Genomic DNA, 12,919 nt, shown 5'->3' with positions numbered 1-12,919 from the left:
GTTAGGCTCATTAGCTATAAGACTATTCTCATTGTTGACTTCCTTTTGCTTTACTTTGTTGAGTCTGAAATGTAGGGTCGACTTTTTAAGCCATGGGCTTCGGCAGCTTCTCTAATGGATCGGTAGTTACCATTTCTATAGTCATTTAATGCCGCTACTATAGATTCTTCAGAAAATATTAGCCCTGTCTGTTTTCTTTATATACTTCCTAACCCATCTTTAACCTGGAAAAACAAAAAAACAGTATGTAGCAATGACAAAACATAAAATAATGTTTTGTCCAATTGTGCCCCATACTTTTGTCCAAAACTGCCCCGAGGTAGGTTAAGATATAAAAATTGAAGATTACAGAAAGGAAGTGACATAACCACAAAATGAATGAATTCATTGCATAGTCAGTTAAACTAACAATTTCAAAATAATAGACACAATTGTTTCAGGATAATACTTACTGTGAAAGAGATAAGTTTGTGAATATGCAAAATCACTTCATTTTGGGGTAAAAAAACATAAAATATGAACTCAATTTCTAAGAAGATGTGCCACAATAAACCAAACTTTCCACAGTGAAATGTGACCGTCTCAGGCATACCAAAATGGGAAATTGAAGGGAGACAAAAATTTCCCTCTAGCTATAAAAGGCATTGTCCAATAGTGCCCCAGTCCAATAGTGCCCTGGTCTCCCCTACTAGTCATAAAAAGTAAAACTGTTACCATATTCTTTTCCCAAAAGGAAGCGAGAATTGAGTTAAATGCATCGTCACCAGTTGCCACTACTCCAAATCGCCACATGTATTCTGGCAATAAAAAACTTTCCTCTTCAGTTTGAGGTAAATCCCCAGAGGCAAAGATAATTATTCACGATGAAATTATAAATTAACACGACAATCAATGTAAACAAAAATTAAATATATGAAAGTGACAGGTGATTCGTGCGTCTAGGCCTATTTGGAGGCTATTTGGCGATAAGTATGACTCATCGGGTGTTTTTCAATTCATTATGAAACAAGGAAAGCACTAGTAGTATATAATGACGTTTCATATAATTTTGGTCTGTAAAGAAAACTCGTCCAAAAATAATGGTCTCCGATTAATTCTAAAGTACCAGAAAATGTTTCAAATTAAATAAAAAACGACATAAAACAATTAAATTTTGTAAAGTCTGGCAATTAAAAAAAATTGTAATAGGCATTAGTATTTGAATGGGCTAACTAATAGTAATGCCTCTAGCCATCACCAGCTTTCAGAGCTGCCCTGCGCTGATGTACCATCATTCCTCTAGATAGTACCAATCAGTAAAATATAAAATTCCAAAAGGCTGATGCGTGAGAACTGGAAATAATACAAACTAACCTAACTTTATTATTCTATGTAACAGAATAATGGCCGCTACTATGTAAAAGTACACAAACAATTTAAATTTTTCTTACATAAGTGAACAATTCCAATTAAAATATAAATTGTACACACAAGATGGACAGTGTGTAAAACCATATTACTCCTGTGTTGGTAAGGTGTTATTTTTGTTTTTAAGAGCTATAGAACTATTATGTACTATACATATTATCAGGATTTTGTATAAACCAAATTTCTTGATCTCTTTTTGCACTTAACAAAATATCTCTATCACTGAAGTTAACGGTTTGAGTTGACAATCAAAATTTCAGCATTATTAATGCGTTCTATCTGTATCCTTCTGAACAAAACTACGAGTATGTATGGTTTTAGGGAGGTGGAAATCACAAATAACATTTTGTGGTTTGATTTGTGTACTGTGCTTCTTGTTAGCTCTAATTTTCAGTGTTATCTTTTCCAAATAGCTTATCTGAGTATTCCATTGTGAGAAGAGCTAAGTCACCAACAAACATCCTGTACAGTAGCCTTCACTGCCTTGTGGATAACATTGGCTTCCGTTACTCAACTTACTTGCTTATGTGTTTGAACGTGATTACATGACCAGTTAAAATATTAGGAAATTAGTGATATCCTTTTTATTTGGTCGTTGTGTATGTTTAGAATGAGAGTACGATTTCATTGTGTATTATTTTCAACCCATTAGCTCATAGTTTGTCATATGAGCCTCTACAGGCCTGAAAGTAGCAATTCATTTAGGTGAAAATGTAAGCGTTTAGTTATACTGTAATAACTTTTTTTGTTTACATTAGAGCAATGAAATTTGAAACATTGTTATATAAAGTTTAAAGAAACAAAATGCTTTATTTCAGAACGTGTAGCTTCATAAAACATTTTTTTGCAAAAAAAGAAATCCAAATAAAAAACCAAGTCTTTTTTTTTAAAGTGAAACATTTGAAACTGTTTGTTTAACATTGTTTTTAATAGCCAATAATGTTTTTAAACATGAAATAATAATGAGCAGTATATCAAAAAATAAAAAAAAAGCCAAATTAAATACTTAATCACTGTTTTTTAATTGTTTTACAAAAAGTTTGCAACTATATCCTCTTCAGACCCGAGCCTTTATTGATGAAGAAAAAATTGTCATATTTTTAGACTTATAGGCATTGATTATGACCAAAAAATGTTTTTTTTTAATTTTACCTTTTTTGATTTAAAAAATAAAATTTGTGCACATTGGGTCTTTATACCATCCGGTTACATTTAAATTCAAAATTAATACAAATTTACCTCATTTTGTTATTGTAGGAAATTAAAACACAGAAAAGGTTTCAAATGTTTTATTTTATTCACAAAGTTATGTAAGCTTAACCATTTCTATATTCTATGAAATTCTAGAAAGCAATTTCTCTCTTTTGAAACACAGAGGAAAACTTGACAACGAAGACACTTGATTCTTGACCTAGCCTTACAGCCTGGATTCCTGCAACGCGGGGCTGAAGAAAGATCCATCGCCTGAGGAAGATGCAGCGCCTGTTTGATTCGAATTTCTCGAGGAGGTAGTGACATATTTCCAGGCCGGCCTGCGAGCTTTTTACGAGGAGGTTGCTCGTCATCTGAGTCTTTCGTATCTGCAGATGGGTTTACACCAAGAAGTAGAAGCTGTGAAAGGCGCATTTTGAAAAAATGCATGTCCATTACATCTTTTTTCGGAGTGTGTCTAGCTTGTTGGTCATCCTTGTAAGTTATCCAACTATTGACACATGCCATGTCCAAAAAGTGCTCCATGAAGCGTACAGGCCACTTGTTAGTTCTGTGGTAGGACCGGTAGTGAGCTAACATCCTATTGTGTAAGCAGGGGTGCCCAGCCCCCCCAAGGGCAATGGCGCATGCCCCCCCCAATCCAAGTGTAATGCCCCCCCCCCCCCAAAGTACCCCAATACCCAACCCTGTAGTTTTTAACATTAGTCAGTGTATGACAATAAAATTCACATCTTACATTCTAATCTTCCAAAGGACATCATTTACCTTTGGTCTTGTGAGGAATTCTTTCTGTTTTCATTATTGTAAAAAATATATACCACTGTTTATTATCTTTTTTAGAATAGAAATAAAGTATCTTTTTGAATTTTGATATAATTTTTGACACTAACAGTGCACCCGTTCTTTGTACGGGAGGACTAAAAAGTAGTAAACAATTATTATAGTTTTTAATATTTATATGTTTATCAAAGTACTAGATTACATCAGGAATAGCTACATGACAAATATTTTAATAGGATATTAAAAGGTCAGTAAGGGAGGCTTTGCCTTTTAAATGTTAAGGTTACTTATAAAAAGTTGAATAATAATATCATTGATAATTCTTTATTGCAAAAGAATATTGCATAGCAACTTTGGTAAACATTCATACAATTTTGGAACGTTTATAAAAAGTTAGATTCCAGCCAAAAAACCAAAAAAGGATTGAAAAAGAATTGAAGAACTGAAGGTTAACGTTATCAAAGGTTAAGGCAATGAAATAATAGCACTTCAATCTTCAATGTATATGTCATTTTAAACACTTTTATTTATAAGTAATTATACTGTAGTTCCAATAGCAATTATAGTCACTAGTCTAGTATGTTGCTGTCATGAAAACAATGAGATACAATTTACAGCTGATCATACAATACAATCCAAATAGTACAACATATTATAATCCAAATAGTGTTGTAAATTTTATTTCATAAAACGGCATGTATTAAAAAGTTTAATAAATGTATTAATTTAATTTTGTATCTATTATGGTGGAGGCATCATGTTTAACAATAACCAGAGTTTTCACAAGTGAATGGAATAAACATAGCTGTAAATTAATATATAATGTTGGCAAGTTTTGGTATTCTAAATTATTATAAATTGGAACAGGTTGTTACTGATGTTGTGTTGTAGGTTGTATTTACTTTTACATTACAAGAGTAAATAACAAAAATCTAACAAAATGTATCATTAAATGGTTTGATTTTTGGAACAAAGATATCATCTGAACAAGTACATTTCAGCCATTCTTTTGTTACGTATGTGACACTTAGACACATTTACGGTGAAATATAAATAAAGTAAAATTATATAAATACATTTATCACAGTTCAGTGTGTATAGAAGGTGATTTAATTCAAAAGTATACAAAATTGGACACAAGAATTTTTATTATTTTTCCAAGCAATACATGTTTTTATGGCTGTTACGTTTGTGACATGAAAGGCACTCATCCTTAGAGTGTTAGGTACATAATGGTAAAATTCTGTTAATTTTTTCCTTCAATAAAATTAAAAATAAAATTAATTGCATTCCTAATTAATATTTACGTACAACTCTTAATTAATCAATGTACCAACATGTTTTGAATACTTGTTAAAAATTGTGATTTGTTGTTACGTATGTGACAGGTTGTTTGTTACGTATGTGACAAGTGTAACTAGAGTACAAGAACACTATTTATGATAAAAATAACAACTTACTATCTAAAAGTGATATCCTTACAACTGAACTGAACCAACAAAATAGGTAACTGTTATCAATTCACATAGAAAACGTTACAATAAAACTTAGGTTACTAAATTCACACATACTGTATATTAAGGTTCCTTATAACTATTTCTACAATATTAATTTTTTAAATAAGTTGGGTACACTTTTGTTCTAAGTAAAACTAACACAACATAGTCACACTTAACATGTACAGTTTTTGGAAACTGATAAAGTACACGAACTCAACGGTTTTAATTTTAGGTTGTTCCAATACCCGAATAATGTCTTTAGTAGCCCACGAGCCTTTCATCATTTTCATCAATTTTAAACAGTGTAGTATCCTCCCCCATACTTTCTCAAGAAAGTGACTACAATATCTTCATTTACTTTGCTCTGGCAAACTGCTACGTAGCGAAATTCTTTCATTTTATTACTTAATAATTTCACTAATACAAAGTCACCAGGATTTGGGTGTTGGACATTTTCTATCAGTGTTTTGATATGGGCTCTTCATCTGTCTCCATCTGTGCATCATCTTTTTCCAGTACTCTCATACTTATCATCATCAGATTCATCACTGTAAGCATCTTTATAGTGTAGCCGTCGTCGGGTTGACAGTTTTGTAGTGTCATATTCTTCATTCTTAATGTCAGCTTTAAGCATGAGTGATTTGATGTCCTGCTAATCAGTATCTCGTGATCACTATATGCTTGAAAGTGGTGCATTGCTTGAATACCAGTTATTTGATGAATTTTTACCCCATCTCTCCTCAAGATGTTTTCTATTACGATCTATTTCTTCCTTTGAAACAAACAATAGCCGAATTTCTTTGCATTTTTCCAATGCCACTCTGTAGAAATCTTCTGGCGTATTAACAAAAGCTTTCCAACCCTTTACTGCTCTCCATACAATCCTCTTTACCATCCCTCCAATACCATCTACAGCCCCCTTCCCATGGCTGGAAGCAAAAAAATTCCAGTTTCATTGCAATATCAAAGTCTTCCTCTGCAAAACAAATATTTGACATAGTGTACCGGCTTTTAAAATTGGCCGGCACAGTTATCAGAAAATATATGTAAATGTTTTACTTCTGGAGCTATTTGATTAATTTCTTTTACAAGAACTTTTATAAATGCCCAAACAGAGTTCTTACAATGCTTCAAATCATCACTAACACAAGCAAAACTATAAACTTTATCATTATGCCAACCTTTATTTTTTGTACATAAATCAGTCTGGGAGGCTTTAAAATAAACAAATAAATACATTAACTTGGTAGATAGGCTAGGTTAACTAACTTCCTAAGTTAATTCTTCTTCAAATTGACCGGTTTTGTATCATAACTTAATGTGTCACATACGTAACATTTTTGATGTGTCACATACGTAACACAGTTTACATGCCAAAGAATAATATTTAAAATAAAATAAAAAATATCATATTAACAATCATTAACTTAACCTTACTTTTACAAAATGTTATCCATGTCAACATTCTAGATGAGATGCAGTTTAAACTTTTTCATGTTTCTTGTTACGTATGTGACACTGTGACATACGACAGAATTATTTGGAAATAAGGACTTGTTTACTTACCAAGTTTATTTAAATTCAGCTCAAGTTTATGTAAAAATTTCCAAGCTTCCTCTCTCTAACCTCAAATCTGAGAAACACTTATACACTAGGTAAAATTCAGCTGTTTTTTAAAAACTAGATTATTGTTATTAGTAGACTGTCTCATCAACAGGCAACTTTAACCTAGAATAAAAATAAATATACTTCTTCTATTAAACTATTTTTCTTTGGATTTTGGTAAATTAAAGTATTTTACAACATAAATATGTCTTAAAAACTAACTTTAAATTTATTTCATTTTTTAACACTGAGGTGTCTGTTATAAAAGAATGGCTGATTTTGTAAATTCTATCTACTAATACCAATAACAATAACAACTTTTACAAAAAAGAAAAAAAGTAATAAAACATTACAATAGTTACTTGATTACTGTGTGGTAAATAGGGTGTAAATTTGAAAGGTTGAAATTGGCTTCATTTGATACTTTTCTTAAATTTTTGACAAAAGAAGTTTTTTTCTTTGCACACTTGAAAGTGCAAACCTGTTGATGATTTCTTCATTTGAGATCTGTTTTAGAATTTCTTTCTCGCAAGAAAGAATGAGCAAGCTTGAAAGCCAACTATCCCCCATGGTGCTTCATAGACGATTCTTAACTATCTTCAACCGACTCATAGTTCTCTCAGCAGAACAACTTGTGACTGGCAGAGACAACAGTATCCTATAAAGTATACTGAGATGAGGGAATCCTGATAGATTCAATAGGCACCTGTATGGTCTAATAAATCCTCTTTTCACCCAGTCGTCAACATTTTTCTTTTTCTTGAACTTGTCAGTCACTGTAACGTCCTCCTGTTCTTCATCTTCATCATGGTCAGAACTTAAACTATCCTCGGGGTTAGCAGTACTGGTTCTCTCTGATTTCTTCTTCTCAGACATGACATCAGAAATATCTATGTCCAAGTGAGTAGCTTTGTAAACATCAATGAAGATGTCTAGTTCATCTACAATTCATTCCTTGTTTAGATTGTAGTATTCACAAAGATTCTCAATTGAAGATGGATTACATTTTAGGCCTTTTTTCTTATCATCTACCATCTTCAAAATTCCATCATGAGAAAAATATCCCATCTGCGACACCATAGCCAGAGAACTTTCTGGAAATCTGTCATTTAGCTGGTTGTAGAGAGAGTCTAGAACGTTGAAATAAATATCAACCTTTACTTTCTTAATAGGGTCTTCTATGCATTCCTCAATTGCCAACTCGTCCATGAATCTTTTCCTTTTTCTGATTCGTTGTCTGGTGGGTAAAGAAATGTTGTGTTCTTCAGCAAAGGAAGTAATGCCACTTTCAATCTTTTCCCACGCCGAATCTTGGCGCATGAACGCCAGTTTTTCCTGTGTTTCTTTAATAACTTTTGGGACTATATTGTAATCAATGGTAGGTGACTGAAAACAAATTGTTATGGGAGACAATATTTTGAACAAAGAAGATGCTATGTATATTGTGCTTATATTTTCAAAATCTGTCATTTGCTTTAGGAGGCCTATTGCTTTGTCTTTGGTGTTGTTGTCAGAATTCTTGTCAGTCGACAAATCTTGCAATGTATCTCTTATTGTTTCAAAACAACTCACAATGGTTTGAAGGGCGTCAGTTTTACTCGACCAACGAGTAGTCTGTACTCTTTTTAAGCGTCTCTTGCTTCTTTTTTCCCCCTTTTCTAGATTTTCGAGCAAAAGGTGGTGTCTCCTGTGGCCTGACATGAAAACATACAAATCTTCCAAGAATGAAAACAAATTCCTCATTTGACAGCATATATCAAGGGACTGCTCTACAACAAGGGCGAACCTGTGAGAGCAGCACCATACATAAAAAGCTTTAGGGTTTTCTTTTGTGACTAGTGATTTGAGACCTTTGAACTGCCCTCTCATGTTCCCTGCACCGTCCATACTCTGGCCCACTATACCTTTGGGATCAAGGTTTAGGGCTGTTAAGCATTTCTTTAGCTCTCTAAACAAAATTTCCCCGGATGTATCCCCACTTGTAAAAACCTTGACCAAGCGCTCTTTTGGTTTTACGTTTGATATTGTAGTTTGTTGTGTATCATCCATGTGTTCAATGTAGCGAACTATGATAGTGGTACATTCTTTTTTACTCACATCCTGGGTAGAGTCTAGTATAATCGAATAAATGTTGGTTAAAGTCACACTTGTTACAATTTTATTAACTACCACGTCACTCATTGTATTGATAAGATCAAAAATATTCCTGTAACTCAAGAAATTAGATCCCAGTCTTACATTCTCAGCCCTTGCTCTATCAATTTTTTCAAGGTAAACTCTCGCATCTGGGCTATATTTTCCTATAAGTCTAAATAACCCTAACAGCTTTCCTTCTAAAACATCGTTTTTGCGAAAGGCAATCATTTCCTCACTCAAGTAACTACAACAATCAATGACAACTGACAGGACTTCTCGGTTTTGGTCAACTGCTCTGTTACATTGTTGAGCAAGGCTCGAATCTATTCTCTTTTGTGAGATCCATTGAATTCTGGCAACCTCTGCAGATATATGATTTTTGGAAGTCTCGTGGAGTAAAAAATCTCTTTCTCCTCTATGCTCTGTCCACCCTCTGTAGCCGGTTGTTCCCCATACAGACCGTTCAGTTGGAAGTGCAAATAGTGTGCAAGGCAAACAAAATACAGCGTCCTTTTTTTTACTGTACACTAGCCACTTCCTAGGTTTCACACTGTTATTGGGCAATATACAATTTTTCCACAGAGGATTAAATTTTCTTCCACCCGTTGAAGGAAATTCTATTGATGATAAGTCTTGATTTTCCAAATTTAGAGCCACATTTATGTCTTCAGGAGAGAGCTTGAGGTTAGCATATGAAGCTGGATCACTGTGATCTTCATTAGATGAAATATCCGAGTCTGGTTCATCTACATCACTTGTTCCAAAATTGTCAGGTTCCTGTTCTTCCAGTTCTTGGTTTGATCTACAAATATGTACAAATTTTGTTTAGTCTGTGAGAAGTTATTAAGCCCTAAGCTAATAGGTTTTAAAATTCTCAAAAAATGGTAGGCCTATTGCCTATAACTTCCAACATATGCCTGAAGAAAATTAACCCTTCTATGCACGCCAATTCTATGCTCTACCCGTCGATAGATAAACAACCAAGAAGCTTCTGAACTCTAACGGGACTTTGGCGAACTACAACAATATTCAGACAGTGAAGAACGTCAAGAATGTTGTACACGGTTATATTTGTATTCAGTATTTGGGTCAAACTATTTGGGTACATAACTATTAGGCCTATGTTATAACCTAACCTAACTCCACAGAGTGCTGAACAGTACCAAAATACCTATAACAGTGAATACGGCAGAACCAAATCAGACTTTGGTTTGACTCCTCAGAATACAAGCTTGGGTAAGTTAGGCTATACCATACATTTTACAAGATATTATGTTTTTAGGTAGGTTGGATACATAAAGGCTTAGTATTCGTGTTAATCGCGTTTGCCTCTATAAAACAATATAACAGCCTGCGCCCTGCGCCTAGGCCTAGACATATTAAAATTTTGACTAAGTAAAAACGGTTTTTGCCCCTTAGGTTTACATTAGTTAGTTATTACAAAGTTAGGCCTACCTTTGTGTTTCTAGTTCAGAGTCTGTGACTTCTAGTAGTGGTAGAGTAATTGCATCAGTCTCGATCTCGCTGGTAGATTTATCTTGGAAACTTTCTGATGTTGGCTCAAAAACATCTTCATCTTGGTCTTGGGTAGGCCTACTCGTCAAAGTATGAGGGATGTCATCCAGGGATGTAGATTGGCTTGGGCTTGGGTCTGGAACGTATTTTTGCCATGGGCCGTTGTCGACTTTTATTTCAACCACTTTATAATTGATTTTTAAATTGTTCTTAAACTTGTAACTATGTTTCTTCTTACAGTGATCCAACCATTTGTCTTTGCGATGGATCGTGTTGCACATCACTTCTAGGCATTTAAATTTGTACAACGTTTTTGCTCTCTTAGGCATCTTTAGTTTTAGTTATGAACAAATCACAAATCTACAACATAACATAAGACATACCATACGCATAACAAATACACGCACATTCAACCTTCATTAACGTCCGTATCCGAGCTTCTTCAAACGAGACAGTTTTGTTCTGTTGCAATAGGTACTCAAACTCAAAACTCGCGACTCACATTCACATCAGTACATCACTAACGGCTGTGATGTGACTGTGACAGACAGCAGACGGCAGACAAGACAGTGTTGCCAGTTGAGCCACTGCCAACCTAATCGCCCTAAACAAATAAAATATTTCTCTTAAGGATTTACACGGAGATCCTGGAGTTAGTTTAAACGGCGGAATAATATTTAGCTATGGCAATTTCGATCTTGAATCTTGATGATATGGTTAAATGATTAATCAGTACTTTTAACTTAACTGTTGAGTATAATTCTCATTTCTCTGGTTATCGTCATGGTTTAAAATGTTAACATAAAATAAAATCATGCCGCCCCCAAAAAATTTTGATGGCGCAAATTGCGCCATGTCCCCCCCCCCTTCTGGGCACCCCTGTGTGTAAGTCCACCCCACCCATGTTGAGATTGTACTGGCTAACAATTTCGGGCATTTGTACTTGTATGTATTGTATTCTCTGTCAGCCCTGGAGTATCTTCTTGCTGGAGTGAATGGTTCTGCACCATGTCGAGTTGAGGCTAATGTTATTACTTTATTGTCTACCCACGTCAAAGCAAGGACTTTTTCATCATCTCGTATTTTTATGTCACATGAACCTCTTCCTTCAGCAGAGAGTTTAGCGTCTGATTTGAAGTTTGGGAGCCTGTTTTTCATTGTTGTGCCAGTTCCTGAGATCCCTTTGGCTCTCAAAGCTTCAAGTAATGCTAAGTCAGTAAAGTACCGGTCAAAGTAAAGATTTGTACCGGGGAGGCAAGTTTCACTCAATCTCATGACTGCACGGCCACCGGTCCCTAGCCTCAACAGTGCATTGATTTCTGCCGGAAGCCTTGTTGTTACTTTCCCTTGGTATACCTCAAAATCTAAAATCAAACCATTCTTTGATGATAGAACGTAGTTTTTTAAACCAGTCGGGTTGGGTTTCCTTGGCACGAACTGTCGAAAGACGACATGCCCTGTAAAAGGTATCATCTGTTCATCAATACTTGCTTCCTTTTGTCTCGGAATTTTTAATACGGTTTCTCGAAACTTGTCGATCACTGGCCTTACTTTCCAAAGCTTATAGTTTTCTTTGTTTTCAGCTGTAACATCAGTATCATTAACAACATGTATGGCAGATCGGATCATGAAGAATCTATCTCGAGTCATCGCTTTGGAAATCAAAGGGATTTTAAATGCTTGATCCCAATAAAGCCGTATTCGAGGGTAACGTAAAGTACTCATGAGCATAGAAATTCCAATAAATATCTTTATTTGTTCTTTGGTTACTCTAAGTTCCTTACCAGTCTTCATGTGATAATAAATATTAGTTTTTTCAACCATCAAGTCAAAAATTCTGTCATCGAAGTATTCATTGAAGTATTGCAATGCATTCCAGCCATCCCTATTGCAACGCTCGTCAGCCGGTGCCAGAAACGGAGGAAAATCTGTATCGAGAGTTTCACCTGCCCAAATTGCTTCTGGTCGTCTACCACAGCCATCTCCATCACCTCCTCCTCTACCTCGTTGTTGGCCCCTTCCACATCTGCCCCCGCTCCCTCGTCTTTCCCTTCTTCCTCGATCGGTCCCTCTTCCTCGTTCAGTCCCTCTTACCCCTCAAAGTAAGGCCAACATTTGCTGATTGCCTTGGAGATCCAGCGGCACTCAGGTCTAAATCTAGGCCTAGATCCTCGTTTTCACTTTCAAACGAAGTACCTGTTTCAGTAGTAGTAGGCCTAATGTTACCTATCTGGTTCTCGGTTTGGTCACCCACACAGCTCCAGTAGTTTCACCTTTGCCCTGCTGTTCATCGTCATCACTTTCATCATTCGGCACAAAATTTGGATCATTGTCGAGATCATCAAATTCGAACTCGCTGTCTTCTAACGCAGCCAGTAGTTCCTCATCTGAGATAAAATAACCTTGTGTGCTCTTACGCTCCATCTGTAAACAAAAATGCACTCTATTAAAGGTGTGTCTAGGCTAGGTTAAGTTGAAAAGAATGTTAAGTTAATTTAGGCTTCATCAATATTGAACAAACATTTTTTATTCATACAGACCCAATGTGCACAGCTGTGCATAAATAAAATAACCCAACAATTGATGTACAGACCCAATGTGCACAAGTGTGTACAATTTTTTTTGTTTTTGTTTCCAGTAACCTAGGAAACAAAATATTTCCTCTTTAAACGTTATCAAACAATTGTTCAAAGGTTTCAGATAACTAAGCATACTCATAATTATTGCTAATAATGCAATTAAATGATAGAAATAGAATTACTTAC

At 34.9% G+C, this 12,919-nt stretch overlaps 1 protein-coding gene across 1 annotated transcript; it reads right to left on the bottom strand.

Moving 5' to 3' along the window:
• Positions 1–2,750: 2,750 nt before the first annotated feature.
• Positions 2,751–10,955, bottom strand: LOC124370297. The gene is made up of 4 exons (XM_046828586.1): positions 10,095–10,955; positions 7,508–9,441; positions 7,239–7,444; positions 2,751–2,987 (listed from the first exon to the last, which is right to left on the bottom strand). Exons 1-4 carry the CDS (start codon positions 10,481–10,483, stop codon positions 2,751–2,753), a joined length of 2,766 nt encoding a protein of 921 aa, XP_046684542.1. The 5' UTR covers positions 10,484–10,955.
• Positions 10,956–12,919: the final 1,964 nt, after the last annotated feature.

Source organism: Homalodisca vitripennis, unplaced genomic scaffold, assembly GCF_021130785.1.
Source record: "Homalodisca vitripennis isolate AUS2020 unplaced genomic scaffold, UT_GWSS_2.1 ScUCBcl_72;HRSCAF=923, whole genome shotgun sequence".
Taxonomy (NCBI): Eukaryota; Metazoa; Arthropoda; class Insecta; order Hemiptera; family Cicadellidae; genus Homalodisca; species Homalodisca vitripennis.
The sequence above is the reverse complement of the archived record's forward strand: the minus strand, read 5'-3'. Positions and strand labels throughout refer to the sequence as shown.